This window comes from Mustela nigripes, chromosome 1 (assembly GCF_022355385.1).
Source record: "Mustela nigripes isolate SB6536 chromosome 1, MUSNIG.SB6536, whole genome shotgun sequence".
Lineage (NCBI taxonomy): Eukaryota > Metazoa > Chordata > Mammalia > Carnivora > Mustelidae > Mustela > Mustela nigripes.
In genome coordinates, this window is record NC_081557.1 from 202,411,767 (window position 1) to 202,436,672 (window position 24,906).

Sequence of the window (24,906 nt, forward strand, 5' to 3'; positions counted from 1 at the left end):
GGGGACCCCAAACGTGTAGCCCATCTCCTGCTGTCAGGCCAAAAGCCCTGAGAGAGCAGGATCTGGGTGCCCTATGTATAGTAGGGACGCGGTAACCCCAGAGGCCAAATGGTGGGCACGAGGCAGGGGTTACTCACCTCCGCTGTAACCACTACTGCTGGAGCCCCCAGGAAGGGGTGGCCCTCGGGAGGGGACAGCATTTCCATAGCCTCCATTCTGCTCGAGGAGCTGCAGTGATTCAAAGTGCAAACAGTCAACCTTCCCAGATGCAGCAAACCTCATGGATGGGGGCACCTGTGAGCCCCAGGTACGTCTGCTACCACGTCCACCCAACTCTCCCTGATGTGCTGAACAGCCAAGGGGAGGACCTCCCAACTCTGAGCAGCACACTTGAACCAAAGACCACACAGACAAAGGGGGCTACACACGCACCTCAGAACACGGAGGGAGCAGCTGAGAGTCTGCCCCACTCTGCAGGTGCTCCCCGCTTGCCCACCACAGGCCAGGCTCTGCGGTGACATGGGATGGCAGACCCTTGGGATGACACACCTGTGGCCTCCATCAGCAGTGTGGCTGCCACAGAAGGAGGGTGGGGGGCTGTGTCTGTCACGAGCAAAGCCCAATGCCAGTGCTGGCTGGGGCTTTGACCCCAAGCCCGCTGGATGCTCGGAGCAAGGTGCACAGCCCAACCATGTGACCATGGGACAGGCCCCAAAGCCCCACTGGGGGCAATCCTCAGCCCCCCTCAGCTTCCACACTTATTCACAAGTACTTGGCAGCACACTTCAGAATTTCTGGTGGGGTTTTACAAGATATTACCAAGATCAAGCTTTACTACAGCAAGCTCAAGAAATAAGATATATTTGCCATCACTTCTCCTGAGTGTGACAAAATGTCTTTCTCTGTCACCTGGTAGGTTGTCAATGCTGATCCCCTACAGACCCCCTACACACCATGCACACGCCCACCAAGTGTGAGGCAGCCCACGCCTGTCAGACGGGCCAGGTCTTCTCCTCGCCGAATCTCTATCTGCTTCACTGATCTCTGGAAGAAACAGAAAGTCCCCTACCGGGACCCTCCACTTCCCATGACACCTTGTAAACCCTAATGAATGCTGCTCAGTATTGCTGAGGCAGTGTCATGAAGAACGTGCGGATGCTACATGGTTTTTCAAAATTCTGTTTCCACACCCCCTACTTAATGACACGGTGCACCTCTGCCTACAGCCCTCCTCCTGGGTTTCAGACTCTGCTCCTGTTCTCAGTCTTGGGGGAGCTCTGTCTGTTGCACTGTGGCAGGCTGCCTTATCATGGGGAAGACTGGCTCATTGCATGACCAGGCCCGCATGGCCCAGAGAAGAACCCTCCAAAAGGGGTTCAATGTTTGCACAAGCAGATCCCAGGTCCCAGAAGCACTGAGATCAGAAGATGTGCAGCGGCCCACCCACCAGGGGCTGTGTCTGTCCAGCAGCACCTCTGTCCAGCCTGTGGTGAGGTCCCAGGGGTGCACACGGAGGCCAGCTCCCCACACCACCAGCCAACCCTCTGCCAACTCTTGGGGGAGCACACATCTTCGGTGGGGGGGGGGGCGCGCATGAGGGGTTCTCTCTAAAGTGGACCCACTGGCTTCATCTTCCTCAGCCCAGTGTGATGACCCTCCCTGACAAGGCAGGTCCTCGTTTCTACCTCCTACCTGGGCCCCCAGGTCTGGGAACAAGCCCATGAGATACAGGCTGGGCATCAACCCCCAGCATCCCACAGTTTGCTGCCCCCATCCCTGTGACCCCACAGAGCAGCCCACCTCTCATCAGGTACAAAGCTCCCTCAGGGAACTCAGATCACCCCAGGCTGCGGAAGCTCCCCAACACTCCTGAGCCCGATCAGGAGCCATGTCTCCTGCCCCAGAGCAGACGGGGCCACTCACAAGACCATCTGGACCACAGCATCACAGGCCACACCTGGCAAGGCCCCTACCTCAGTGATGGGAGACTTGGGGTTGACGTTCCTGGCTGCCGCAATCTCTTGCAGCTGGTTGACCAGTTCTGTGATGGAGAGCCGCTCCTCGGGGTTGACCTTCAGTGTGGCACCTAGGGCACAGGCAAGGGGGCTCGGGCCAGGGCTGAGGACAGCAGTGTTTGCTCTCCCCGAGGTCACGGACTCTGGAAGCCCCTTGGTTCACTCACACCAAATTTCATGAGTGAGCGAACTAGAACACAGACAGAAAGCCCCAAAATGGCACAAAGTTACCAGAATGGACCATTCAAAGCACCGAGAATTCACAAGGGGGATGAGCCTGGGGAAAAGCCCCCATCAGGGGGGCCACGACATAGCCGCGAGAGACAGGGGACAGACAGGCCTGAGAAGTGACAGAAGGTGTGTCCCTCAAGGTCCCTGCCTGTGGGACTTACGGATGAGGTCGTGGAAGACGGAATACCGGGTGTCATTAGGGGGAATTGAGAACTTCCCATTGACTATTCGAAGTTTTGCTCCATCCTCAAAAGGATGCTGCCGGAAGCACAGCAAATACAAGATGCAGCCCAGGGCCTGTGGGGAGAGGGGAGGTGAGGGGTGAGCAGGTGGTGGGGGTGGAGGGGGGCAGGGTAGAGGGGAGGGGTGCACAGGTGGTGGGGGTGTTGGGGAGGGGGTACAGCCTGTTCTGGGGTCTGGATCCACCGCCCAGGACAGTCAAGACCCAGCTAACCTGTGGAAGATGGAGCCACACTCTGATCTGAGTTACGGGCGGCCGCAGCCCCCTTTCCACCCTCCTCAGGTGGGAACTACCAAGTTCTGAGTCGTGAACAAATAACCATGTCTTATTTTCACATCGAAACGGAAAGTCCTACACGCCAGCATCTGGGGCTGGCAGGGCAGCTGCGGGAAGGACTGGCTGTACAAGTGCACGAGCTACAGCAGCAGGAACACAGGAAGCAAATGTGCGGGGCCGTGTTGCCTGTCCCTTCCTCCTGCTGCTTCTCCCTGGAGCAACGGATGACAGGGAGGCGGCGGACCAATGGGGCAGCACAGCCCCCACACACATCCTGCTCTCACTGAGAACAAGCCGCGCTCTGAAGCACAGGAGAGGCCAAGCCCTCAGCATCCACGCCGTTTCCCTGTCCAGCTCCGTGTGCACACGGGCGAGTCCTCTAGTCCAGACATGCCGAGGGCACCTGTCTGGGACCAACACCGTTTGGAAAGAGGACACCATGGGCTGGCGCTATCATGAGAAACAGCTCTCACACACATCCTACCGACTCCCATGCTTCAAGGGCTCTCAGCACCACTCGGTGCAGATGCTCACATCCACAGCAGGGCCCAAACTCTGAGCCCTCAGGGGCAGCCTGGGCCTGAGGTGCTGCTGTCCCTGGTCTTAGAGAGGTAAGGCGGGGCAGCCCCAGGCCACTCAGGGCAGCACTCCCCAAGTTCTGCACCCTGATGCTGGACCCCAGGAGGGACACAGTCAGGCATAATGCCCCTGCCATGAAGGTACTGCCACAGGGTTTCAGAAAGGTGAAGGGAGCAGGTTCACCTAGGCATCAGGGCCTGGCACTGACTCTTGCCAGTGCCCGACTGGCCTAGCACTCCGACTGGGATGGCCAGTCCAGTGGCATGAACGGCCTCTCCAAAGAGGCTCTGGCCAGGACAGCAGATGTCCTTGCATCCGGAGGCTTCAGGTCCCAGCCTGTAAGCAACAGATCTGCCACAGGAGCAATGTCCCAGACACAGCATCCCAGAGGGCCCTGTGGGATGCCGCTTCACGCGGACACCCCTCCCAACTTTACTCAGTGTGTCTCTGCTGACAGCACTCACAAGTGACTCTTATGAAAGCAACGGGAGAAAAAAACTAAGGAAAAAGGGACACCGGCAAGAACACAAGCAGAACAGCAGGCTGGACTCTGTGCCCGAGGGCCCCCTGCGCACCCACAGGTAGGGTGGCCCAGGCACCACCGCAGCGCAGCCTCACCCAGATGTCCTGCTTCTCGCCAATTGGGAAGTTCGAGTACAAGTCCACCATCTCCGGCGTCCTATACATGGGTGTGGTGTTCCTGGTGATCTGAAACAGACACATACGCTTCAGAGAAAAGGCCATATGCGAGGTCGGCTCCTTACTCTGCATGGCTGCTGTGACGCCTTCCAGAACACACTGCAGGACGTCCGCGAACGACATTCCTGACACACCACTGTGCTCCACTGCAACGGCTGGCCGCTTGCCTCTCTCCTCACCCCCGCTGCCGCCTGCTCTGTGGCGCCTTGGTGCTCGCTGGAGCGGCCACACCAAGCCTTCACTGTGGGTGTCCCAGCCGCCTGGCCCGTGGGGAGTCTGGTCCAGGGCCGTGGGTTGGGTCACATATATATGTCTGCGAGAGGAAGTGCTATCCCAAAAGAAGCTTTCTGACACGTTCTTATGGAAGCACTTTCTCTAATGGGAGAGAGAACTAAACCAAATCCACCCAGTTGGCCAGGTGTTTACGTCAGGAACGTTGAGACCCAAGTACACAGGGTGGGACGTGGGATGAATGAGAGGGAGGCTGGCGGCACAGCACAGCGGAGGCCCACACATCCGGCGAGGACAGGGTCTCAGTGCACAGTACGCACAAACACCAACCACAAGGCCGCAGACTCCAAGACCTCCGCAGATACACAGAAAGGCTGGTAAACTGCTTTCCGCCCTCAAGTCTGCTCCTCAAGAGCAAGGCCCTGCAGAGGCCGGCCTCAGGTGGGTTGAGGGCACTTGAGCCCCGTGGCCAATATGGGGCCATGCACATGGCCTGTAACTCCTGCAACTCCTCAGGGATAAACGAGAACATGATCAAAGCAGCTGAGGGCCTCGAGCAGGCCATTCCTGAAAACCACACTCCTACACTCAGGCAGGATTCACTCAGAACACCACGAGGCAGGCGAAGCTGGAGGCACCATCCAGTCTAGATGAGGGGTGACAGGGGCACCCACACAGGACACGTCACCCAGTGGCACACTTACAGTTCTGCGCTGGCATGCTGTCTGATAAGCTTCCATTAAAACCCCGATTTCAACATTTGGATTTAGTCACAGACCCAGCCACTGTGCGTCCAGGCTCACCTCCAGAGACACCCACATCATGAGAACCCACACAGGGGCTTCTCAGTGTGCTGCTGTCTCTAAGTCTGCAGAGAGTAGGACATCAGATACAGCCTGACAGTGAGCACAAGGTTCTGGCCAAAGGGCACAGGGTCTCACTGTTGAGGGACACAGGTGCACGGACCCAGGAGAGACCATGAAGGAGAAACAGCAGACAGAAGCCAGAAGAGCATGTGGGGCACAAGGGGACCAGGGACCTGGGGATGCACACCCATGTGCTCATCCTTGCAGGAGGACAAAGAGGGAAGTGTGTGGGCGATGGGGGAGCACCCTGCTCTCAGCTCAGTTCTACAAACCTGTGACTGCTCAAAAGGTCAACTCTATCAGTTAAAAAAAAGAAAAATTAAAGACACACCCAAATGTATTTCAAATGAGTAACAAAAGCACTTGGAAGGAGAGAGACCGAGTCCAAAGCCCTTGGTCTGGGGTGCAGACTGGGGGGAGGGGGCATGCAAGAAGCACACATGGAGCCGGCATTCTCGCCAGGATACTTGTCTTCTCTAGCAACACTGGGACTCTCGCACGTGCGGCAGAATGACAAGTGGATGCATAAGGGATGATGCTGGGCCACTCACTGGGAAAGAGGGACACCCCCAAATGTGGGGTGGGGCAGGGAGCCCACCGGACAGGCCAGAGTGGAGGTGCTGACTCAGAGGTGTGACTTCTAACAGAACGACACATGTGTAGGCCTGCACACACGTGCCCACGCACCTGGAGCGGGGTCTGTAACACCATCCCTCGCTCCAAGGTGACAGCCCTCCTCTGAGGAACACAAATGCCCAGGCTAGATGGGATCGGCACCTGCTGAGATCAGAATATCCTGCTGCTCCAGAAAGTAGACAAGGGCTCCAAAATGATGGGAGAGTGTCAAAGAACACAGGGCCAAGAGTGAAGCAAATCTGGGGCACTTTGGCACCAAAATAACTTAGGATTCCCCATGAACCAGGGTAAAAACGGGAGTCCCAAGTCCCTACGAATGGTCAGCACATGAGGGGCGGGGGCTCCTGTTATAGCAGGGTGGGGTGTGTAGCCGCTGCGGCACACAGTGGGGTCAGGAGGGGACACAGGCTGAGACTTGTAGCAAGCAGACACCCCTGCCCCGCAGATGGAAGATGGAAGGAACCACCACCCAAAATAGGGGTGCACGAGACTTAGGGGGTGGTCGCACACTTCTGAGGGTCTACTCAAGTCCGTGAATGGGGCAGGACTCAGAGCCCGTGAGGTGGTTACTAAACCAACCCCCCACTACACGGGACCAAGGGACCCCTTCCCACGTCTCTGAGTCACTGTGCCCTGCCAAGCGGCTTGAGAACAGTCACACATTTGCACTTTGCTGGGAACAACTGTCTTATAAATATCGTCACACAGAAGTGGGAACGTGCTGCTTTGGGGTGACTGGACCCATCTCCCAACTGAGTAATGGAGCGTGAGAGGACAGACCCCCTTCCCTCGATGAGCACAGTACATCTAGGAACATGTGCTCTGACCCCTGACAACCTAGTCTGAGCCCGAAGTAGACAATGATGGACTCCAGGAGAAGCAACAGCTGCTCTATGCAGATCTGACCCCAGGTGAGCTTCTGGTAGGACAGGTCCTGACGGGCCGAGTGGGTGGCTTGCTGGCTCAAGGCCTCTGCCTCAGGCTCTTCCCCAGCAGGCTTGCCTTGATGTCCCCGCAGAGTGCGGCCTCAGCACCTCCCCAGCCCCATAAGTCCTTGTGGCTCCTGGTGTCCTGTGTTCTGTCCGCGTGTGCAGTTTCTGTGAGCTGCTCATCACAGTAGAAGCCGCCACGAGTGTGCAGTGCCGGGGCTTCTGAATGAGGGCACACCATGGAGCCTTCCTGCCCCTCCCTGCAGCCACGCGTGCTCAGGGCACACTCACCAATCCCCTCTGGGGTCTCCTGCAGGAGTCCCTGAGGTTTAACTTTAACCAATATATATTTTTTTAAGTAGCCGGATTTGGGATGGTGACAAGGTTCTTTGAATGGATGGTGGCATCAGCCGAGCAACCATGAATGTGCCTCATGCCGCTGGAACACAACTTAACAAAGGTTAAGACCACAGGTTCTACACCACATGTCTTTTACCACAATACGAAAAAAATACAGTTAAAAAAAAAAAAAACCTGTGGGGTGCCTGGGTGGCTCAGTGGGTTAAGCCTCTGCCTTCGGCTCAGGTCATGATCTCAGGGTCCTGGGATCGAGCCCCACATCGGGCCCTCTGCTCAGCAGAGAGCCTGCTTCCTCCTCTCTCTCTGCCTACCTCTCTGCCTGCTTGTGATCTCTGTCAAATAAATAAATACAAATCTTTAAAAAAAAGAAAAGCCGAAAGAGGCACTTTTGGGATGAGATAAGTGATGGAGACATGAGATAACCCTCAAATTCGGTGTTTCCCAGTCCAAAGACAGGCCTAGGAGGTGAACACCAGGGTGTGACTCGCCTGTCTTCACAGCGCACAGCGTCACAGGAAGGAGATGCAGGTGGAGCAGACCAGGACGCAGGCCATGCCTCCCCCAGCCCCCACGCCCGCTCACCTCATCCTCTACAAGGGCCCGCCGCTGGGCGCTCCAGCTGTAGTCAGGGTAATGCGATATAGTCGTGGCACTGCCAAAGTCACAGAGCTTGATGGTCCCTTGGTTACTGAGCAACAAATTTTCCACCTGCAGAATCCCAGAAGACATTCCTTATGAACTTAGGCTGCAGAGACCCCGGCTTGGGGGTTGCTAGAGAGACAGGACGGGGCTCCCCAGAGCACAGTGAGGAGCCTTCCACAAACAGGAAAACACAGTTTTGTAACTTCTTTCTGTACCTTTTAAAAACACATAACTCAGAAAAATAAAAGGAAAAAAGTTTAAATCAACCGCAAATCAAAGATAACTCCAATCAATAATATACACAAAAAAAGTTTAAAACAGTTAGAACATCAAAAATTAACATGCCATTTTAAAATTACTTAACCATGAATGTGCCTCATGCCGCTGGAACACAACTTAACAAAGGTTAAGACCACAAGTTTAATACCACATGTCTTTTACCGCAATACGAAAAAAATACAGTTAATAAAAAAAAAGCTGTGGGGTGCCTGGGTGGCTCAGTGGATTAAGCCTCTGCCTTCGGCTCAGGTCATGATCCCAGGGTCCTGAGATTGAGCCCCCCCTTGGGCTCTCCACTCAGCAGGGAGCCTGCTTCCCCCTTCTCTCTGCCTACTTGTGATCTCTGTCTGTCAAATAAATAAATAAATAAATAAATCTTTAAAAAAAAAATTAAAATCACCCAACATATCAAGAACCCAGGAAGAGGGCGCCTGGGTGGCTCAGTGGGTTAAGCCGCCTTCGGCTCAGGTCATGATCTCAGGGTCCTGGGATCGAGTCCCGCATCGGGCTCTCTGCTCAGCAGGGAGCCTGCTTCCTCCTCTCTCTCTGCCTGCCTCTCTGCCTACTGTGATCTCTCTCTGTCAAATAAATAAATAAAATCTTAAAAAAAAAAAAAAAAACCCAGGAAGAAATCAAACAAAAGATATACAAAACACCTCTACTCAGTAAACTATAATTGAGATAAACTCTTCAAATCTAAAAGCAACAAGGAACTGAACCATATTCTTAACATGACAGGCACATATCCACTGCGGTCGCCCCAAGGCAGGCCCCAGTCTATGGGCCAGGATCATCTCTTGCCACTACTGGCTTCTGCATGGCCTGCACACCTAGGTGGTTGAGGAAACTTCCCTTCTGTGACATGGGTGCTTCCACAGCATGACCTGCATGGCCATGCCAGCCTGCTCCTGCAGCCTGGTATACTATCCAGCAGGGCCAGCATGCAAAGTTGACATTTCAAGTCGGGCCTTTTATAGGAAAAGCCTGTCAAGCTCACACTCTGGGAGACAGTCAAGGCAATTTCAATCAGATTCTGGAAAGGTTTTGGGGTGGAACCTGACAAACTAATTCAAAAATTCACACGGAGATACAAATAGTCCCAAAGAGCTATGTGGCCCCCGAGAAGCTCCATTAAAGAAGGCAAAGGAGCACAGGGAGCAGGACCGACAGCCCCATAGGACATCCGCTGGGCGCCAGGCCCACGTGAAGTCACACAGGCACAGGACAGCCATCCAGGCAAGGTCCTGGACGGCCACCTACAATGGACCGAGGAAGACCTGCCCTGACACGCAACGGTGGACTCCAGGTGTCTCCAGGACAACATGCCTGGGGGGTGTCAACTCCTCACCAAGTCACAGAAGCTCCCCATGAAACAAGGAGCACTCCATCAAAGACACCTGCCACTCAGGGCAATGATGCCAGCTATGGTGTGACCACACGGGGCTCCAAGAAAGCCAGCAGGAAATGACACCTCAGGGGAAAATCAGGCAAATTCTTCCACAAATTTTTCCTCCCCAAAGAGGAAATCCAAACCCCAACACCCTTGAAAAGATGCTCATTAATGGAAGGAAAATCCAGCTTAAGTCCATAAGCCACACCCACACCGTGTGCCAACACCAAGGGTTGTCAGCAAAGCACAGGCACAGGGGCCTCGATGCGCTGCCGGAGGCAACATCCCATGAGGGTGCAAGCACCTCCCATAGCCAGAGCACAGACAAGAGCAACTCAGGAAGCAGGTGTCAAGCAAGTGAGCCGGCTCTCAGAACACACACACCGAGCGAGGGCCTCACCAGATGGCCAGACCTTGGAGCCATAAGGCTGAGCCAACAGCCAGACGCCAGTGCTACACTGTGGCCTGCAGTGTTGGACGGAGTCATGCAAAGAAGCAAGATAGGAAGAAAGACACGTGCCCCATGGCTTCTGCCATCCCCCATGTCACACCTGCCCCTCTGTAGAGTGGCATGCGACGACTCCCACGGACAAGCCATGGAGTCTGTGGGCCTCTGGCGAACACAGGGCACTGAGAAGACAAGGGATGTCCGAGGCAGGCCAGCTTCAATACAGAGTCTTTATTAGTTTTACCCTCCTGGAGTTCCCGCTCACCAGCACATGCATTAATATGCAAACCAGCCACATGAAAATCCACCAGCCATCCAGTAGAATGAGGAAGGCCCCTCCAGGCAGCAGGGAAGGGATGGCTGGCATGTGGGCCTGCAGCCACCCAGGCACCTTCAGGACAGTCATTCCTGACTCCAGTCTTCTATAAAGGGTTGGGGGGGCACCTGTGAACCTCTCAGGTTCAAGGAACAAAAGGAAAAATTCAGGGTTGTCTAAGGTTCAAGTCTAAACAAAGATGCTGCGCCACACACAGGGTGCCAGTGCCTCCTTGGATGCACAGGAAGAGCCCCCCGGGCCAGAGCCAAGGAGGAGAGGGGGCCATTCCAGGCCCACTAGGTGAGAGACATATCACACCTGAAGAAAAATCTGGGAGAGCTGGCCACAGACCAGACAAGAGATGATACTAAGGGATCATAAGGTTCTTCAGCAAATACAACCTGGTCCCTCAAGATGTGGGCAGAGTTAGGATGGGAGCTGCGTGGATGCCCGGCAAGATTCCCCAAGTCTGGACTTCGCCAAAGACACAACAGGGGAAATAAAAAGAAGGCCAGAGAAGGCCCCTGCAGCACATACAATGTGGAAAGGCCACCAGAAGAACAGAGGAACTCCTGCTACTCAAAAACTACCTGATGGACAACAAACAAGAAAGAAAAAAGGAAAAAACATGTTGCCTGAAGAAAGTACTGACTCCATACACAGAAAAAACCACTCCATTTCATTAACAGTCCGGAAAAGGGAAAATCACGGCACACTGCCACTCCCCACAGCGGGCACCCTGCTGGGGCTTCTCAGAAGCACAGTTCCCCAAGGGAAAGCAACCTCTGAGCCCAGGGTGGGATCCTGCAGAGCCTTTGCCTGGGGACGAATCGTTGAGGGGCAAGGGCACGGACAACCCAGAGGGGAAGCAATTCTCCTCCTGACTCAAGCGGGTGGAAGGAAAGGAGCCTCGGCCATGAGCACCCCAGAGTCAGCTGGAGGGCAGGAAGGTGAGGTGACGGGCACAGGAGGCACAAAGCCCCAGGCCCAGGACACTGCAAAGCTGACACAGAAAGAGGGCTCAACCCTGCTTCAATGGAGAAGCTTCCGGAAACCTGTTCTAAAACTACTACATCCCTCTTCTCTGGAAAAGCCATCACAGACTGCCAGCCAGCTGGACACCCTGACCAGGGGCAGGGATGCAGGCCTGCAGGCGGGCAGGACACAGTACCTTGAGGTCTCTATGGATGATGGGTGGCTTCTGTCTGTGCATGTGCTGTACCGCTCTGCATGTCTGGTAGAAGATCTTCAGAACAGTATCGCACGAGAGCGGCCCTCTAGATTCCATTTTCTTTAAAAATTCCACCAGCTGCCCTGGAAGACACAATCAGATTCACATCACCACAGAGCTAGAAATGCTGCCCCCAGCCTGGCAGCAAGCTGGGTGGCCCCCCGCCACCCCTCCAGCCCGCTGAAGCCACCCCTGGAGCCCTGAGGCCGAAGCCACACATCCAGAAAACCCCACGGAGGGACCACCACCAGGATACAACGAAGTTCCAGAGCCTCCTCCCCGAGAACGACACCCACGCAGCATATGAGTGCCAGCCAACAGTGCAAGTGGTGTTCATGGCGGACCTTGGGCCTTGCGCGGTCAGGCACAACATGATAGCTCCAAGCACACAGATCCTGGACACAGACACCCTCTCAGAGCACTACCTTTCCAAGCCCGTGAGCGGTAAACCTCGGTCACCACACATCCGTCACTGAAGGTGCAGACTGTCTGCGGACAGAGTGTGGCCTGGCAAGTGTGCTGGGGGCTCAGACCTGCCCAAGGGGCTGGGGGCCACAGACCCTGCCCTCCCTCGGGGCTGTCACCTGGGGGCCGCTTCCCTGCAGCTGCTTTTCCTTGTCACTCTAGCCCAGGGACCTGCCATCCTCGGACCCAGAGCAGGGAAGCCAGGAGACTTCAGTACAGGGCCCGCTAACTCTGCCACAGGCAGGGTGATGACTTCCTCTGTGACCACGTGCCACCTCTCCACTGGGAACACCACGTTCATGCCCCTAGTGCCTGCCTCTACAGGCTGCCTACACACCACATGTCTCAGTACTCTAACCCTAACCCTACAGCCCTGTTCCTACCTCCGGCCCCCTGCCCAGAGCCTCTTTCCAGAGCCCACCCTCTCCTGGGTCTGCACTGCTCCCTCCTGGCTCCAGGTCCCAGCTCCTTCTGTCTGCTGGGCACATTGCACCACGGGGACCCATCCCCTCCATGCAGAACGAAGGTTGTTACCACCCATACAGGTCTCATCTCCTGCCACTCCCCCCCAACAGACTCCCCTCCAGCCACAGGCCCCAAGACCTTTGCACATGCCGTACTCTCAGAAAGAATGGTTTTCCTCTCTCCTTGCCTTCAGCTCCTTGCTCATACATCAGCTTCGAGGGAGCCATCTCTGCTCAGCCTAGAAATGTGCACACCCTTTCCCTAGACACATGGGGATTACCCAGTCCCATGTGACACATGGGACTACCCAGCCCATTTGGATTTTGCTTGGGGTCTGTCTGCTTTGTCTGGGTGAGGCACTGAAGCCCCATGCCTGCATGCAGCCATGCCAAGGAACGCGGCTTCCAAACGTGAAGTGGATTCTAACTGTTCTGCAGATGGCAGAGTGGTGGCTCAGGACCTGCACACTCCTCCCCAGTGACCTATCTGCCGTGGAGTCTTCACTCTGATGGTCCATCCAACTCTACCCACCAGCCCGCCTGTCCCTCACTCCACCGGATCAAGCCATTGTCGCCCTCTCCCAGCCACGCCTACATCCCACCCTTGCACCCCACGCTCAGGCGGGACAGGTGCCCTCAGGAAATAACAACCTGCTCCTCCCCCTGATGCAGGCAAGGCACAGGCCCCACAAGGCATTGCTGACGGGTCCAGAGCAGGGGTAACACATGGACGGCCATGCTGCCTGGGGTAATGGGAATGAACCAGGCCATGGCAGGGGCATCACAATACCAGTGCTTCAGTGGCCTCTGGTGTCCACTGAGAATTAAGAGCAAGCTTTTTAAAAGTAACAATCCTAACAGTGGCAGTGTTCCTGGAGAGGGCATGGTGGAGGGCAAGATTGGGGGATAAGGGCCAGGGAAGGGTGGGGGACTGTGTGCACACATCCAGGCCCTCCTTCAGTGGGACTGGCGTCTACATCCCTCCCTAAGATTCCCTCCACCCTCTACCCCCATGCCCCTCAGCACCTGCCCTGCAAGCACCCCGAGCATCTTGTGCTGCTCCCAGACAAGCAATCCCAGGCCAGCGCCAGCCTGAGGGGTGTGCTTGGTGGATCTGCTCCACACAGAGCACCATGCCGCCCCACAGTGCAAGTGCTGTGAGCTACCACTGCTAGGCCCCAACCCTGGGGCCCCGGTGAACCCAAAGCCTTTGAAAACCCAGAATGAATGCAATCCAGAAGCATGCTAAGTGCCCCACAGGGGAATGGATGGCATGATAAATGAACCAGAGACCTGAGCTGTGGAAAGTGGGGCGAGGCATGTGCAGCATCAGCAGCAGAGCCCCCGGGGCAGATGGGAAGCCATGTGCAGCCTCACACGTGCTGCCCAATACATGCCACTGGGGCCCCTACATGGCACCCCCGCCAACAAGCCCCTGACAGCCCTGTCCACAGGCTCGCCGGGCTCATAGGCCGGACATGAGGCAGTTCCGTGCACCAGCATTTGTGGTCAAGGACAAGTACGCGTCATGAAGGGGGTGCTGGCGGAACATCTTGTGGTGGGGACCTAAGGGACCCTGCGGAGCCCTGAAGAGAGAACAGGTAAGTGTGCGGGCATGAGAAGATGCCTCAGGTGGCAGGCCTTTCTCAGAAAGGAAGCCCCATTTGGAGGAGCACCTCACTCCCCTGTGCTTAGACAAGGATCCCTACCACCGAGGGATTCCTTGCCCTGGCTTTGCCACTGCCAGCCACCCACCTCGTGCTCAACACTTCTGCCCCCTGCCTGCTTAGGCATGACTCCTCCTGGGTGCCTGGGCTCATGGCCCCCACCCTCTCCTTCTGTGAGTACACCTCCCGTCCACGCAGCTCTTGGCCGGGTGGCTGTGGGCCGTAGGCTTCCTCTCTCCCAGCACTCATTCCTGGTGACCGAGGGCCACATGCACTCTCCTCATCACCCGATGGCTCCTGCCTCTGGCTGCAGGCCCTCCTGGCAAAGCCTCTGTACCCGCCCCACGTCTCTCTGACAATGTGCACTCTAGTCACCCACAGAGACTGTGAGCTCCAGCAGGGCAGACGGCTCCCCATGTGGGTAAGCCCTAATCCTCGGTGGAGCAGATAGACCAAGCCCCTACCACAGGGACCAGGCACGTTCCACGCCTCTGCTCTCTTGGTACCATCCACAGATATTCACATGACTACTCTGCCCCTGGAACTCTCTGGAAGGCCCCTGGGTCCCTCCGACCCCTAAGAACACAGGGAGTGCCTGATGCCACTGGGTTGTGTGCCCTCAAGGGCCACAGCAGCAAGCCCGCCCTTGCTACTACAGCTGAGTACTCGAACCCGTGACACTCCTGCAGTTCTGACCCTAACAAAATGTTACCTTTGCAGAGCTCGGTGAGCAGCAGGAACTCAGCCTGCCCAGTGTCTGACTCCTCTTTCCCTACGGACGCTGCAGAACAAAACTGGACAATATTGGGATGGCCAGAAAGTTTTTTCTGCAGGTGTCTTGTTAAAGGAGAATGCGTAAGTCTGCACATTTAAAAACAAATATACATACGATATTAAGACACTAGAGTCAAAACATTGAATGAAATTACCTTACAATCCCAGCACATTGGGGCAGAAAGATGGAGAGCCAGTGGGGGCAACTAGAAAGGCAGGTGGTGGGGTGGGGGTGGGGGGGGAGGCGGGATGAAGACCTCCGCCATGCTGGCAGCACACACCTGACCACAGGCCAGGCAGGACAGCAGGCAGAGGGTACGGGCAGCATGTGGGAGGCCACGAGCACTGAAGGAATCCACCCAGTCTCTGCAAGGCGAGGACCCGTGGCTCAGGCAGCCAGCGGGCTCACGGTGACAGAGCTTCGAGAGAGAAAAGAGAACACATTCTGACAGCAGAGGCCAAGACCCCCGCAGAGGGAGAACGTGTGCCAGAGTGGAGAACCAGCAAGAAAAGCCCCACACGTCCAGCGTCCGTGCTCAGGGCAGGGTGGGCGGCTAGAAGGGACATGGGAGGTCCAGAGGAACCAGGCCTCGCAAGGGCCCTGGCGATCGCCGGAGTGCAGCTGGTGGCTGGGCGCCATGGGCCACGTCAGGTTCCTTATGGAGTAGAGGGTAGGGAATCGTCCCTCTGTGGGCACAGAGACCTCTTGGGTCGGAACACTTCCATGCCCAAAGCTACAGAGCCTCCTGCTATTACCCTGGGAGTGAGGAGCAAGGCAGAAAACTCCCGTCTACTGAGAACACCCCACAGACAGGTCCAGTGAAAGCAGAAGGCCAATTTTAGTACACTCCGAAGGGCACCAGAGCAGCCTTGCAGCAGCCAGCACCCACAGCATGAAGCAGGCCTCCCTAGGTGCCCGCGTGTGCGTGCAGTCCCAGGAAAAGGATACCATGAAACACACTTCCTGGATGATGGCTCTGTTCTTTTCCTCTTCATTAGACAGTAATCTCTGTATCAGGAAATAACAAACAAGAAGAGATTAAGGAGTGTTTATCTTTCTAGTCTACACCCAAGAGAAGAAACACAGTGCCACCTACAAGCACAACCTGCTTACCCATATTTAATATCTGGCCTGTGTAAAAACCTGACAGAAGGTTAGAGACCCCTGAACATGGTCCTTTACGATCCGAGGACACAACAAAAACTAAAAATAGGAGGCTTTTCTCCAAATAGGCTAGAGCAAAGTGAAACAACCAAGGAAAATGGGAGAAGACATTCACAGAGATGTGGGCCTACGCTCCCGATCTCCAAAGTCAGTCACGCCTCAACAGCAGCCCACAAACCCCACATACACCCCTCAACTCTGTGAGGCCCGCTGTGCACCCCAAGGGGCTCCCCCACCCCATAATCCCTGTGTTCACACAAGCTATGCACACACATTTCACACCAGTGGCTTTCAAAACCCCGCTATCTGTGGACCCCTCATTTTGGGACTTGGCCTTGAGGTCACCCTGTGCCCAAAGTTGGAAGCCACAGCTCTGAGTCCTCTAGAGCTGCTGACGGCTTCCCCTCAGAAGGAACAAATGGACAGACTGTAAAAAAGAAACATATACTACATAATGGGAATAAATCTCTGGAAACAGTGCCACTTAGAGATTTCCTTAAAGTGATCCAAAAATCCACATAAATGTCATCCTTTATTACCTTTAAGGCATACTCTCTGCCACTTCCCAGGTCTTGAGCTTCATATACAAATGCAAACCCTCCTGAAAATTAGAAAGACAGACATATCAGTTCAGTGCTATGACTTTATTTGATAGTAAGCTTTACAAATATCTTCATTAAGTAGTGAAACACAAACTGGACTTGTGGCAGGCAATTTTGTTTTCCACAAACATAATGGCCCTAATTGATATGATCCTGCCTTTTAAATATCCTGCTTCAGAGACAGGAAGGAAACCAATGTAGGAACAGAGATCAATGAGGAAAAGAATGGAGAAAATCAGTAATACCAGAGCCTCTGAAAGCCAAAATTCTCTGAAAACAAGAAAATGAAACTGATAAATTCTAGACAGACTGATCACAGAGGGAGCAAGAGCAAGAAAGAGAAGAGAGGACAAATCACCAGCATCTAGAATAAAAGAGGCTAGCAGTGCCCAAAGCCCCCCAAAACTTTCAAGTACATCTAGTACCCTACATAAATATAAAGAATTCTTCACAAATTCTTTTTTTAATATTTTACTTATTTATTTGACAGAGAGACAACCAGAGAGGGAACACAGGCAGGAGCAGAGGGGAGAGGGAGAAGTAGGCTCTCTGCTGAGCAGGGAGCCCCATTGGGACTCGATCCCAGAACCCTGGGATCATGACCTGAGCCAAAGGCAGCTGCCTAAACTGAACTACACAGGCTCCCCCTTCACAAATTCTTAATTCTGAGTACAATAAAATGTCGGCATAACAAACCAAACAATATATACAAAACATCATATATCATGACTGAATAGAGCTGGTTAAATATTTGAAAATAATGTAATTCTCTTGTTTTCAGAATTAACTTGCTTAGCTTTTACTAGTTTTGCACGGTGGAAAATTACATCTTGAAATGAAGACCTCTCAGTAGACTAGGAACATGAGGCCGCTCGCTAACCTGACAACAGGTGTCTACAAGAGACTCACCGGCAGCCTCATGCCAGTGGTAGGAGACCCCATGCTTCTCCTCACAGCAGGAACAGGGTGAGGACAGGTGCTCTCACCACTGCCACTCAATATCGCACTGGAAGCCTGGCCAGTGCCATCAGGCAAGAAGAGAGATAAAAGGCATCCAGATGGAAAAGAAAGAAGTGAAAATGGTTTTCTTTGCACACAAAATGATTGTGTTGATAATATTGTGACATCTATCCCCCCAAAAAGCTACTATAACTAATAAAGGAGTTTAGGGTAATCATGGGTTATATGCACAATTCAAAAATCAACTGTATTTCAGGGGCGCCTGGATAGCTCAGTAGGTTGAGTGTCTAACTCTTGATTTCCACTCAGGTCATGATCTCAGGGTCGTGAGATCAAGCCCCAGGTAGTGCTCTGCATGGAGCCTGCTTAAGATTCTCTCTCCCTCTGCCTCTGCACCATCCTCCCCCATCTACCCCCAGGCAGGACCATGAGCACGCTCTCAAAACAATATTTCTATATGCCCTAGAGATTTCTTAGACTTAAGAATGGAAGTATGATCCACAAATGAGAACAATGACAAGCAGACTTCATCAAAGTAAAGAACTTCTGGTTTTTTAGATACACCACTTGAGAGAGTGAGAAGTCAGATGCTTAACAGACTGAGTCACACAGGTGGCCTAGCTGCACTTTCAATCACAGGCCCAATAAAGGACTCCATCTAGAAAATATAAAGAAAATCCAAAACGGAGTAACAAAATTTTGAATGGGTGGACTATGTAAAAAGTTCACCAAAGATACATGAGTGGTGAGTAGCACATGAAAAGATGCTCAACGCCATCACCCATTAGGGAAACACACACTTTAGGGAAACACACCTGTGTGCGTCTAATTAGAAGGCCTCAGTGTTTTAAACAGATCATACTCAGTGTTACTAGGATGTGGGTCCACCCACATCCTAGTAGTGAGGCTTCTACCCTGCTTATGGGAACACAGCTTGGTAGTTTCTTCCATGGGTAAAGGTAAGCTAGCTCAACAGCCCTGTCTGTCATCACGCCGCTGGGCATTTACCTACGAAAAATGGAGGCCACATCCACACAATGACTTGTACACACAGGGTCCCAGCAGCTTCATGTGTAACTGCCCGAACTATGTCCCCATTAGCGGTGAACAGACAAACCAACCGTCCCTCCATAGAACACGACCCAGCAATAACCAGGACGGACTACTGTTCCCACAGCAACATGGAGGCAGAGGGGACACATGATCTCCCTTACAGAGAACTGTACAAAGTACTAACTCATCTGCAGCAACAGAAAGCACATCGGGACTGCCCAGGGGAGGAGGGTGCAGGAAGGAAAGGTGTGTAATGGGGAAGGACAGACACTGTGGAGGTGAGGGATGTGTTCACTGCCTTGGGTACAGCGATGTGCACACAGGTGTATACATACTGGACACGTTTAATGTGTCTGACACCTACATGTGCACATCGTGTCTCATTTTTATCTCAACAGACCTGCTAAAAAAAATAAAACAAGTCCATATAAGAAAACAGATGAAAGGAAATAAGTGAAAATCTGTGTAACAAAAATAGAAAACAGATGGATTCACTGGTGAATTCTCTGAAACATTTAAGAAAGAACCAGCACAGCAATCTTGCACAAAGTCCTTCCTAAGTGACAGGAGAAAATAGATGCCAACCCATCATGTGAGGCCACAGACACAATCACGGTAACGAGAAAGTACTTGTTAACACAGATGTCAGAACCATCAGGAAAATACCAGCAGAGCGAGTCGGGCAACACCCAGCAAGAACAACATTCTATGACCAACAGTGGTTTGACACCAAAAAACAGTTCCTGTGGCAAAGGACACAAAGGACAGGGAAGGCAGACTCCTCAGACACACGGAACTCATCTGTCACTCAACAGACACATGGAAAGCATCTGTCAACATGCAAAAACACTCATGACTCTTTTTTAAAAGATTTTATTTTACGAATTTATTTGACAGAAGTGTGAGCACAAGCCGGGAGACAGAGGGAGAGGAACCAGTCTCCCTGCTGAGCAAGGAGCCTGATGTGGGACTCTGGGATCATGACCTGAGCCGAAGCAGATGCTTCACCGACTGAGCCACCCAGGTGCCCCTAACTTTTCAAAATAGTAACATAAAACATTCTCGGCAAAGAGAGGGAATGTCTTCAATCTGACAAGTGGTAACTACAAAACCCTGCAGCTAATGGGAGCCCTAATGGTGCTTTCTGATCTCGGGACCAAGGCAGGTCTGTCTGTGGAGCACTGTGATACCTCCCACTGCAGACTGTCACCAGCACCAAAAAGCTAGACAGACAGACAAACAGCATAAAGATCAGAAAGGAAGAGCTAAATCTGTTATTTACAGACAACATGACTATAGGCAGACAGTTCCAAGGGCTTGACCAAAAACCTCTAGAACCAAAGAGGAGCCTCAGCAAGACTACAAGGTTCTCGGGATGCTCCCCCTAGCCTATTCACAGGGCCTTCCCCTGGAGCCCTGCAATCCCACCTGGGCACCCTGGCCCTGGTCACTGGCCACACACACACACACACACACACACACACACACTCAGGCTCTGCTCTGCACTCCTCCCTGGGGGCCTTCCCCGCTCCAACCACCTACAGCCAATTTTGTTCCCTCTTCCTAATGCTTTCTGACTCCTGATGCTGTGCCACATGTTCCATTTGGAGATTTGTTTACTGCTCTCCCACTGGCACCCAGAACAGCATCTGACACACAGTGGGCAATCACAGATCAGGACAACAAAACCCTAAGTGAAAAGCATCTTCCAATGTTGAAACACATTACCTTTGGAACATTCAATGTCCCGGCAGCAGCGTTACGTACCGCCGTTGGACACACGCTTGTAGAGAAAGTAAAGACAACAAACAGGAAGTCCACGGTGGTGGTGCCTCTGAGGAGAGGGAGACACAGTCAGGGTACCGAAGGTCAACAGAGCCACTCACAGTGTCTGTGATGGTTAATTACTTTGTAAAAGGTCTGGAATCAAAAATGATCTTTGAAAAATCAACGTCCATTAATTCTGGATAGTAAGAACACAGATATTTGTTCTATTACTCTACTTTTCTTTGTTTTTGAAATTTTTCCTAAAAGAGAATTCCCAATTTCAGGACCTGTTCTGTAGCTGCATTAACCAAGACTGTGTGGTGCTGGGGAGGAACAAATTCAAAGCTCCCAATGCAACAAAACTGAAAAGTCCCAAAACAGTCATGTAAATGTGCCAAGTGATGGTTCACAATGGCACAAAATCAACTTGGTGGAAGCATGTGCAATGACCAGTGCAAAAAACCAAAACAAAAGCCTGGGTGGCTCAGTGGGTTAAAGCCTCTGCCTTCAGCTCAGGTCACAATCCCAGGGTCCTGGGATCGAGCCCCGCATGGGGCTCTCTGCTCAGCAGGGAGCCTGCTTCTTCCTCCTCTCTCTCTGCCTGCCTCTCTGTCTACTTGTGATCTCTGTCTGTCAAATAAATAAATAAAATCTTAAAAAAAAAAAAAGCAACTTTGATCTAAACTTTATGCTTTCTATGACAATCAATTCAAGAAGGTACAAATGTAAATGCAGAAAACTCCTAGACAAAACGTAGGAGAAAAACCCTCAAAATCCAGAGCTGGGCATAAGGGCTCCCAGATGTGACAGTAAAAGCAGAAGTCACATGAGGAAGAGCTGATAATGTGACCTCATCAAATTAAAACTGTGGGTCTGCAGACAACCCTGTTTAAGATGAAAAGACAAGCTGCTGACAAAGAGAAAATTCTTGCAAACCACATGTCTGATGGAGAACTTCTCTCCAGAATACATAAAGGACTCTCAAAACTCAGTGATAATTGAAAACTCAATTCTAAAACAGGCAAACAACATGACAGGCAGAGACATACTGCCCACAAAGATGTGTGGTCAGCCTCCAGAGATGTACAGACTGAAGCCACAATACAGGATCCCTATACACCTGCTAGAATGATCAAATAAAAATGCTGCACAGGGGCACCTGGGTGGCTCAGTGGGTTAAACCTCTGCTTTTGGCGCGGGTCATGATCCCAGGGTCTTGGGATCAAGTCCCGCATTGGGCTCTCTGCTCAGCAGGGAGCCTGCTTCCTCCTTTCTCTCTGCCTGCCTCTCTGCCTACTTGTGATCTGTTTGGCAAATAAATAAAAACAAAACCTTTAAAAAAATAATAAAATAAAAAATAAAAACACTTCACAAAAGTGCTGGCAAGGACCAGGGACACTGGGTCACTCTTGGTTAAGAGCTCAGCTGCGTGGGCACAGACTCCACAAACTGAGCTCTCTCAGTGTGACTGTATGAGCACACGGGGGGTTTAGGGAGGCAGTTACAGAAATCAGGTGTTCATAGTGGGGCTCTGACTCGATAGGACTGCGGTCTCTCTCCCCTCTGGGACAGAGACAACACCACCTGCCAGCTGCAGGGAGAGGCCTCACCAGGAACCACCACTGCCGGCAATTGGCTCTGGGATGAGGAGCCTCCAGGGCGGAAAAAGAAATTCCTGTTGTTTATGCCCCAGTCTGTGGCATTTTTTATGGGAGCCTGAGAAGCACAAGACACTCAGCCACTGCTGGTGAGAAATGGGAAATGGCACAGCCACTCTGAAGAATAGACTGGTGGTTTCCTAGAACTAAACCTGCAGTCCTGGGCACCGATCCCAGAAAAGTAAGAAATGACACTCACACAAACCTTGCCCACAAGTGCTTATGGCAACTGTAGTTCTAATAGCCTAAAACATCTGGAAACAACCCACATGTCACTCCATGAATGATCACATAAACTGGGGTCCATCCATACCATTGGTGACGCTCGTCACCAATAAACACAAACACATTATGGACACAACCACCTAGTTGGAACTCCAGAGTGAAAAAAGCCAATTCCAAAAGGATATACAAATGTCAAAACTGAAGAGAGAGACCAAATCAGTGGTTTCCAGGGTTAAGAATGTCGGCATGGCTGTGAAGGGGCAGGAGGAGTCCTTGTGGAGATGAAACTTCTGCGTCTTGATGACATCAATGTCAAGATGCTGACTCTAGCTTCTCAAGATGTTACCACTGAGGGAAATGGGCAAAGTATACCAGTGTCATTTCTTAAAACTACAAGTAAATATCTATAATTATCTCAAAATCAAAGTTTAAATAAAAACAGTAATACTGCTGGGCCTAGGGCTCAGTCAGTCAAGCCTCTGCCTTCGGCTCATGGCCCCAGGATCCTGGCATCAAGTCCCGTGTCTGGCTCCCTGCTCCATGGGGAATCTGCTTCTCCTTCGCCCTCTGCTGCTCCCCCTGCTTGCTCTTGCTCTCTATCAAACAAACCCTCAACAGAAACAGTATTACTGCTGACACATAAAGAAATGACAGGGGAGGCACTGCTAAGACCCCGTGCACATTCTGGAATTTGGACACAGGCAAAGACACCTCAGCTGGCCAGACTGGCCTCCCGCTCCCCAGGGCAGCCTGGCCGGGGACAGCAGTGACCCCATCTACGGCTTTCTTCCTCCTCCTCACACACCTGCATCTGTGTGTATCATATAAAAATACATGACTTGTATCTGCGATAAGAAACTCCCACAACTCCAGCCCAATTCAAAACAGAAAAGACCCGAAAGGGCATTTTGCACACAAAACAAGACACATAACTGTCTCATAAGCAGGAGAAACAGTGTCCCACGTAGTATCATCAGGCACGTGGAAATCCCATGCCAGAGAGCAACCCCCCATGCACACACAAGAGCAGAGAGAATCAGGATGACTGGCAATACTGATGCAGGTGCCAGCTGAGGACAGGAGCCCTTGCGAGGCTGCCAGGAGCACAAACCAGTGCCACCTGCTGCACACAAAGAGACCTGTGTCCAACCCAGACCCCAAAATACCACTCCTGGGTATTTTACCTGAGACAAAACACATGGCAACAAAAAATACTGTGGAAGAATGTTCTTGGCAGCTTTACTCATCATGGTCCAAACTGGAAACACCCAAGTATCCAACAAGCGAGTGGATAGACAAGCCACTACAAGGGAGGGAACAAACTTCAGAACTGGACAGAGCACTCGGGGTGCGGGGCCGTGTGCAGGATACTCTGGGAGAGGGAAACTCCTAGCTGGGGGGGCTGGTGGCAGGGAAGGGGTCTGGGAGCCACGGGAGGGTTTGTGGGGTCACTCAACAGTTCTCTAACTCGACAACTGGTTGGGTACGTGGTGTAAACCCTTATCAGAGCATCTAAACTCTGTACATTTTATTGTATGTCAATAACTCACTTTAAATTGTTTTTACTTCAAAGAAAAACAGGCATAGGACATCCATGTATGATTCTGAACAGTGGTCTGAAAAAGGTAATAAGCATGGAAAATGCTCAAATTCATGAGTCAGAGAAACGCAAATCAACACAAGCCCACATAGTGTTTGCCCATTGCAGCGAGGATGGTGTGGGGACAGTGGGGTCTGGTAGGGCTCTACACAAGGTCATGGACTCGGGGTGGAGGGCAGGGCAGGGGACAGTGAGCACCAAGAAACGTGGCTCAGCAGCACAAGGAGCAATCCAGGAGATCTTACTTTATGTTATCAATCGACAGTGTTTCTTAGGAACAGGCATCCCATTACCTCCACCTCCAATTCTCACGTGATCTCCACAGACCTTTCAGGGATATGTGCCCATGCAACAGCAGGAGGTCACAGAGAGGAGCAGACCGGGCCAATGGAAAGAGAGAGGGCAGCCTTTCCCTTGCCCCACAACAGTGACCTCCACACAGGGTGACTTCCTCCCACAATAATCTCCCCACCATGGTGACCTCGCCATGATGTCCCACTCCGGGCACCTGCATATCACCTGCACCTGCAGTCAACTGAGGCACAGACCAAAAAGGCGAGGGAACCCTGGCACGCAGCTCCCATCTTGCCCCCCAGCAATGCCCACCTCCGGTGGCTCCCCAACAGGTGCACGGCCACCTGCTTCTTCCACTGTAACATCCTCTGGACACTTCTCCCTGCAGGACACACTCCACAGGCGGACCTGTGCCATAAGGGTGACCGAAGATGCACCACCAGTCCCAACTCCCCTGCTCACTGTCTGGTGGCCCTGGCAAGCTGCTGACCGTCCTTACAGATGACAGAACACAGGAAGCACCAGGGACTCCGCCCACCAGACAACTTCATAAATGTTGTGCTGGTGACCATGACTATTCCACACTAGGTGTTAGTTACGACAAGTTAAAGGGCTGATGGTACAGTCGCCAAGGTGCGAGTGAAGAGAATGGGGATAGGAGAATTGAGAGAGAGCAATTAACCCGACACAAGATTGAACCACACCAGTCTGAATACTAGAACCAGTTGCCCAAGGCGCAGGTGCTTCCTGCAAAGACCTTGGTTATCTGTGCTCTAGGGTATCTGCAGAAAAGATCCACTCAGCACCCCTCCCTGGGTGAAGCAGCCACAGCAGTTGAGGGAA

At 52.6% G+C, this 24,906-nt stretch overlaps 1 protein-coding gene across 5 annotated transcripts in view; it reads right to left on the reverse strand.

The window, feature by feature from the left end:
- Positions 1-24,906, reverse strand: part of GAK (cyclin G associated kinase) — a 55,921-nt gene that overhangs the window by 27,444 nt on the left and 3,571 nt on the right. For 3 of the 5 annotated variants that reach the window (XM_059378914.1, XM_059378907.1, XM_059378924.1), the window contains 9 exons: positions 16,444-16,505; positions 15,689-15,748; positions 14,678-14,792; positions 11,310-11,452; positions 7,646-7,771; positions 3,961-4,050; positions 2,408-2,543; positions 1,974-2,086; positions 138-228 (listed from right to left, as the gene is read on the reverse strand). In XM_059378914.1, the coding sequence (XP_059234897.1) occupies positions 138-228; positions 1,974-2,086; positions 2,408-2,543; positions 3,961-4,050; positions 7,646-7,771; positions 11,310-11,452; positions 14,678-14,792; positions 15,689-15,748; positions 16,444-16,505 (936 nt within the window). Of the gene's footprint in view, positions 1-137; positions 229-1,973; positions 2,087-2,407; positions 2,544-3,960; positions 4,051-7,645; positions 7,772-11,309; positions 11,453-14,677; positions 14,827-15,020; positions 15,159-15,688; positions 15,749-16,443; positions 16,506-24,906 lie in introns of those variants that run through there. The other 2 variants (XM_059378938.1, XM_059378931.1) reach the window with 2 other exon arrangements.